This window comes from Phoca vitulina, unplaced genomic scaffold, assembly GCF_004348235.1.
Source record: "Phoca vitulina isolate PV1807 unplaced genomic scaffold, GSC_HSeal_1.0 scaffold53, whole genome shotgun sequence".
NCBI classification, from domain to species: Eukaryota; Metazoa; Chordata; class Mammalia; order Carnivora; family Phocidae; genus Phoca; species Phoca vitulina.
In genome coordinates, this window is record NW_022589756.1 from 11,639,428 (window position 1) to 11,646,681 (window position 7,254).

Consider the following 7,254-nt stretch of genomic DNA (forward strand, 5'->3'; position numbering starts at 1 on the left):
ACTCTTTTCTCTTGTGAACTTGAAATAAAGCTGAAGCTCTGTACCTATTCTCCCCTTTCTCCACCCCTGGCAACCACCACTGTACTTTCTGTCTTTATGATTTTGACAACTCTAAGTACTCATATAATGTTGGTATAGAAGATATCCCCATCTCCCTGTTGACACTGTGTGAAAAGCATTTTGTTCTTCATTTGACTCATTCAGCATAACAAGATGGCATTGCTAATAAAATATTATGTTCATCCTCCAATAAATTCTGTATACATGAATCAGCAATCAACCTTAATCTGAAAAAAATATGTTCCACAAAATATAAACACTATACACTAAGCTCAGTTCAGTTTTGGTTATGTTTTCTCTTCCAAAATGAGGATACATTTACTTAAATCTAAATAAATAATGCTCAACATTTACTTTCTTAAGTGTTTAATTTTCTTTAAATGTGACAAAAATATGAGAGTTAGGGAGATTGAAATTTTAACTACTTTTATATCCTACATTATTTAACTTGAGTTTTTATCTAATACTCTTCTTGTATTATAAATGTTTTAAAAACATTTTTCCATATGGATGCTTCTATTTAATCTCACTCTCTCTGTCTAATAAGGGTTTGGGACTTGCCAATAAGTTTGTAGAAGATACTGCTAGCTGTTTAACAAGTTGACATTGGATTCTGCTTGGGGCTCATAATTAAACTGTATATCCACGCCTCCAGTGCAGGTAGGTGAGGCCATGCTGCTGAATTCTAGCCAGAGAGTGTGAGCAGAAGTGGTGGGTATCCCTTCCAGGCCTGGCCAGAAGAAAGTTCTATGTATATTCCTCTATGTTCTTTCTCTCTTCTTATTGAATGGGGTAAAAATGACATCTGTTACATTGAAAGCCACATATTGGAGATGGCAAAGTCACTGTTAGCTGGGTTCTGGAGTGACCACCTGGAGGTAGACTCAGCCTGCTAGAGATACCTTTCCTAGACTGTGCATGTCAAGAGATTCTGTGCATGTGAGAAATTCTGCAGCATATTTGTTACTCTTTATTACAACTAGTGTTACCAATTTTTTAAAAAAGATTTTATTTATTTATTTGAGAGAGAGAGAAAACAAACAGTGGAGAGGAGCAGAGGGAGGGAGAGAGAGAGAGAGAAGCTGACTTCCTGATGAGCAGGAAGCCCGATGTGGGGCTCAATCCTGGGACTGGAGATCATGACTTGGGCTGAAGGCCGACTGAGCCGCTCAGGCGCCCCTAGTGTTACCAGTTAATACTGGGATTCCTAATTTGAGGCAAGACAAAAGGAGAAAATAGAATAGGGTGGGGATAATAGATTAGGAATGCGGCAAACAAAACAAAACAAACCCCACACTATTATAACCTCTATACTTACTTTGAGAGACGTACAGATTTGGCTCTAAGACAAAGGAGACTAATTCTGATTAATAAGCAAATTACAATATAAGAACACAAATGCGAGCAATTTCACAAGAGGAAGTATGATAATGTAGGGATTTCTCTTGCCATTCAACCTAAAGTGGTAATTATGTAAAAATGTTTCCCACAACCTTTGGGTCAATATTCTTATAGTGTTTCAAAGACTGTTTTAATAATCCCCAATATATGTTGATATCATTACACTGGAGCTCCTTTTTTTTTTTTAAGATTTTATTTATTTATTTGACAGACCGTGAGAGAGCACAAGCAGGGGGAGCAGCAGAGGGAGGGGGAGAAGCAGGCTCTCCACTGAGTAGGGAGTCCAATGAGGGGCTCGATCCCTTGACCCCGGGATCATGACCTGAGCCACCCAGGTGCCCATACACTGGAGCTCCTTTTAGTAAAAATAATTTGGGTGGGGTAAAAATGAAATAGTTTAAATCCACATCTCTCCACTGATCTAGATTGATAGAAGAGCAGGTATAATATTATCTAGTCCAGTGGGCTAGTCTCTGAAAACTAGTTCATGTAGCTCTTCTTTGAATGCCGGTTGAATTCACAAGCATATGGCATTTCTGATGTGTGAGTAGGGTTAGCATTCTTTTATAACAGCTGAGAATCCCAGCAATCCTGGGTGCCATATCAGCAGGTCTTTCCTCCTCTGCTCAGAAGAATGTCAAAAGAAGAACACATTTTATGTTTTAAGATTTTTTTTTTTTAAAGTGCAACTGTCTCATCATTTATTGAGCATTTATTTTTGCTCCACACTGGACCCAGCTTTGATCTTACAACAGTTTTTCTGTACCAGATTGTTAAGAGAGGACTCTGTACCAGATTGTTAAGTCAGGAAAAGCTTCCTGAAGGAGGCTACAACTCAAGTTGAGTCCTGAAAAGAACCCCAGAAAAGGTCATTTCAGGCAGAGAGAAAAGCACGAGAAAAGGCACAGGCAGGAAAGAAATAAAGCCTGTCACCTCTTTACGGAACTCTAAATGTCTTCTTAGAGCCCAAGGGTTAAGTGAGAGGTAGGTTGAAGTGGTGACAGAGGTAAGAAAGGAATCAGATTATCAAGGACCAAATATACTATTCTCCATTGTTGATTTTATCTAGATGGGGAGCCACTGAAGATTTTCAACAGGACAGAGCTGTGAAATTTGTATTTGAGAAAGAGCAATTTGAAGAGTGTGGAGGACAGGAAGGCCAGTAGCTGGGAGATCAAGCGGTAGTGGTGATAATAATAGTGAACGTTTATTAGACTGGAAGCAGTTACGTATTATTTCATTCTATCTTGCAACAAACCTTTGAGATTGGTGATATTAGCTCATGTTTATCTTACAAGTGAGGAAAGTGAACCCCGGGAAAGTCACACTGCTAACATGGGGCACTGTGGGTATTTGGACCCAAAGCCTTTCATCAAAGTCCACACTGTCTACTGAGCATTAGAGCCAATCCTTCAAATAGGTCCTATTAGCTCAACTTCAAAATGTATCTCACAACCAACTACTTCATACTCCCTCCAAGCTGCCACCCTGGGCCAGCCCCTGTTATTGTTAGCCTGAATCATTACAGGGGCCTCCTCATTGGGCTTCCTTGCTGTCACCTGTCTCTGTGTTGTCCATTGTCACAGAACTTTCAAGTCTTAAACTATGTCAGTCTCCTGCTTACTGTCCCAATGGCTTCCCATCCCAAGGCCCCAAGTGAGCTGGCCTCCATCTACCTTTAAATTTGTGTTGCATGGGCTTCATTCTGAAGTATGAACAAGGCCAGCTTACTTTCTACCCATAGCTTTTCCACTGGCTGTTTCCTCTTTCAGGAATGCTCCTTCCCCTTGTCTTTCTCGGCAGGTTTCCTGTCATCCTTGAGCCCTCTGCTCGAACAACCATGCTTTCTTGACTAATTTCCTACATGACACTCTCTCTAGGAGGGATGGAGATGTGCATTTATTTATATATGTGAAGAGGCACCTTACTTTTACATCTTCTCAGTTTACACTTTCTTACCTTATATGGTATTTTAGTCTTCCTTAGGACTGGTTATTTTTTTTTTTTAAGATTTTATTTATTTATTTGAGAGAGAGAGAGAGTACAAGCAGGGGGAGTGGCAGGAAGAGGGAGAGGGAGAAGCAGACTCCCCACTCAGCCGAGAGCCTGATGCAGGGCTCAGACCCAGGACCCTGAGATCATGCCCTGAGCTGAAAGCAGACGCTTAACCCACTGAGCCACCCAGGCATCCCAGGACTGGTCATTTCTGATTTCATCTACTATTTTCGAATTTTTTGTAAATTCAATCTCTGAATATAGCTTCAGAGTCTCACAGCACAGTTTCCTTCATGTACTGATCACCATAATTCCTCCACTTTGATAATGAAGCTGAAGCTAAAAGAAATGAAGTGAACTGGCCCATCAGTGAGTAGCAGGACTAGATTTTAACCCATTTCCAGTGTTTTTCCCATAGACCTGGATATGCTTTTCCTGAAGTCCATAGTTGTTGGTAAGCAGTTTAGTACGGGACAAGTTATGTGTTAACTTCAAGCTCAGATAGTGATATTTATATTTATGAGCACTAGTCAAAATAATTTTTTAAAATTAATTTTATATCTATTTTTCCGTTTTTTTTCCCCTTAAAACTGTCAAGGTAAGCAAGAGGTCAAATTACCCTGATTTTATAGGTGAAGGAGACACAAAAAGTAGGTGACTGTCTGAAATGGCAGTCTTGTGTTCCAGGGGTAATACTTTTTCCATTAAATTGCTCTCTAGTTAACTAAATAATAATATTTAATTAAACTATTGGCATGCAAAGGACCCGTGATCAAATTAACAGTGAAGAGTAGAGTAACTACATTTTCCAATGAGTTAGGGTTTGTTATAAGGGCTTTCATAGAGAAATCACATTTATGGGGGCCCCTCTGTCTAAAAATAACAAGGTCTAGAATTAATATGGTACAATGACAGAATTACAAAAGACATGGCTAAAGAAAAACCTGGATCAATGAAAGACTGAAAATTTGAGCATGGTAGTATTTGTAGAGCACGTAATACATTTATAAAACTTAGTATTTGAGGATGGGCGTAGAAAGACAGGTGTTTTTAAGAATTGACATAGATAGATTTTCAAATGTCAGAGACACATAGATATTAATAAAAATAATAATTGGAATATATCTAGTCTTCAAAATGAATGTTAAGGAGGCCACCACGACCTTCCATAACGATGCAGTCCTGGGATAGATTGAGTATAGGTGTGACCATCAATTCCTCATCCCTAAGATCAAGGCAAAAGTTTTAAGCATTTATCCAATAATTCAGTGTAAACTAATCCCTTTTATTTTTATATTCTGAAAGAATTTTTTACCCTAATAAATGATTACACTTAGGAAACTGTACCTGCTTTACTAGTCTGCGTCATCCACTTTCCCTTGGGTTGATTTTGCTTTACAGAAAAGAACCATTAAAATTTCTTTCCTATGGAAGTGTTGAATCATTTTATGTATACCTGAAACTAATATAACACTGTAATTAGCTGGAATTAAAATAAAGATTTAAATAGATAGCCAAGCATTACATACAGATACAGAAAGGCCTATATCAAGTAACAAATGAAAAGTAGAACTCCAAATCCTGTGTGCACACTGACAGTAAATGCATCTGTATATTCTATACCCTATGATGCTAGAGAGTCAACAGTTGGTGATATCAAAGAGTGGTTTCCGAGGAGCTTACTTAATCAGCCCTTTAGAGGGCTCTAGAAACCCTCATTTTTAACAGTAGCCCCCGAGGATTCCAGGTTTTGATTAAAAGTGTAGTTTGGGGAAGCCCTTTTAACCTCCTTTGTGTGTCAGATTACATACCCAGTAATCGAACAAAAAAAATAAGTTCTTATTGTTCAACAGTAGTTGAACAAAAGTAATTTTCTCATAAAAACTATTAATAGACACCTAAATGCAATGTGGTTGAAATATGAAATCATGTGTATTTGGTATTTGGTATTTGATATTTGTATTTTATTTCATAAAGATAAGTATCTTGATGAAAAGCCATACAACAATGAGAAGCAAAACAGCAAACCCAAATACAAACGAAGGCATTTCTCTGAATTCTGTGTTTCGTTGAGTATCAAAAGCCACCAATCTTTTAATTCTTTTCTTGTACATTATTCTGTATGCACAATCTCTGCATCTGACTGGATTCCTGGATTTTATGTCATTTTCCGTGCGACATTTCCCACAGATAAGTGTCATTGGCTGCTGCTTTGCGGGTCGAATGTCCTTCTGAGTGTCCATTGTTTGTCCCCGGGTAGCAGGGAGAGGGTTCCCACTCTGCCCTTACAGATTCCGGCTCGTCACGGTGTCGCCAAGATATTCTGTTTTTACCACTCTTGCAAAATTACCTTCCCATCACATTTCTCATATAAATACAAATCTAGATATTTTCACTGTGACATTTGTCATATTCATGCAATTTCACACAGTAAAAACAACAAAGGTAAATCAGTTATTTCAATATGATATTAAAAACCCAGTGAAATTCTCTGGGTTTGTTTATGTTTCTTACAGTCTTGTTCTAAATAACAGATAGAAAAACACTGTTATTTAAATGACCTTTACATGTTGACAAAATCCCAGGACTTTTGGACATGGAGGTAATGAAAAAAAGCCTGCATCAGATACTCCTCTACAGAGTCTATAATAAGCAAATTATGTAGCAGCATATAGTTCAAAGCAGACAGAACATATCCTTTTCTTTTTTATGTCGATTGGTTAGTTGCTAAGGAAACTGGTTTAACATTATTTATTTATTTTCCCCTTTATCTCACCTATTTTGATGTTCTGCAGTAAGTTATTAGTGTCAATTCATTGTGTTTCCCTTTTATGTCCACACAACTTTAGTCAGCTCAGATCAGTTATTTGTGTACTCGGTTAGAGTATACCTAAGTTGAGTATTCGCATTGTGACAATTTCTGTTTTTTTTCTCTTGACGCTGAACAGTTTTGATTGCTTTGAAAGGGCACACAGCTCAAGCTGTCTTCATTTAGGCTATGTCAAAATCATCACTGTCAGGGTCATCAGTGTATTTTATGTGTTGGAATGGTTTTGTTTGCAGATTTGGTGTTATGTGGAACACAAGACTTGGAGTTCTAATTCCGTTGAAAACAACGTGCTGTGAGTGTCCAAACCCCAAAAGGACAAAATGTGACTTGGAGTCTGGCCACATGCTGAAACCATAGCATTCACGTATTTATCCCTGATACCAAACATTCAAAACATGGACTTTGATACAAGATTTAGAATGAGTGAAATTCAAAATATGATGTTTAATCTTATTAAATAGTTAAAAAATTTCTTCTTTAAATTCAGAGTGATGGCCTCGAGGTAAGATGATAACTTTTAATGTTTGAAATTGCCATTTGACGCAGATCACATTTATATAATCCAATCTTTTTTCACAGGAAATAGAATATTAAGCATGAGTTTTAGCTGTCAGAGAAAATTTCACTATGATAACTTATATCTCTAGAAGTAAAAAGAGATGTGGGAATAAGAAGTCAAGATATCTTCATGACTTCCAATTCTAAAAATGTGACAAAATGAATTTAAAAATAACCTTTCTCTTTTTTAAATGTGTTGATATGTTATTTGAAGAAAGTGCATGCAATGAGGTCAGCTAAACACATCAGAGGCAAAATTTGCCTTTCCTGCATCTACATGTAGAATTGGTTGACCTAATAGCCTCATGTTAGTTAAAATAGGAGATGGCCTTTTATTTCCCTGATAGGCATCAAAGCTCCTATATGATAAGTCACTTGTATAATATTATAATTTTTAAAAATGAATACAC

The 7,254-nt window shown here is 37.4% G+C and overlaps 1 protein-coding gene across 1 annotated transcript; it reads right to left on the bottom strand.

Annotated features, from left to right (window-relative positions):
* Positions 1–5,420: 5,420 nt before the first annotated feature.
* Positions 5,421–5,699, bottom strand: LOC116622569 (DNA-directed RNA polymerases I, II, and III subunit RPABC4-like). Its single transcript, XM_032389028.1, has one exon. The coding sequence runs from the start codon at positions 5,697–5,699 to the stop codon at positions 5,421–5,423; it is 279 nt and encodes a 92-aa protein (XP_032244919.1).
* Positions 5,700–7,254: the final 1,555 nt, after the last annotated feature.

Bases quoted from the DNA above. Each gene is read 5' to 3' on its own strand.
- LOC116622569 (XM_032389028.1), bottom strand. From the start codon at position 5,699: ATGGACACTCAGAAGGACATTCGACCCGCAAAGCAGCAGCCAATGACA.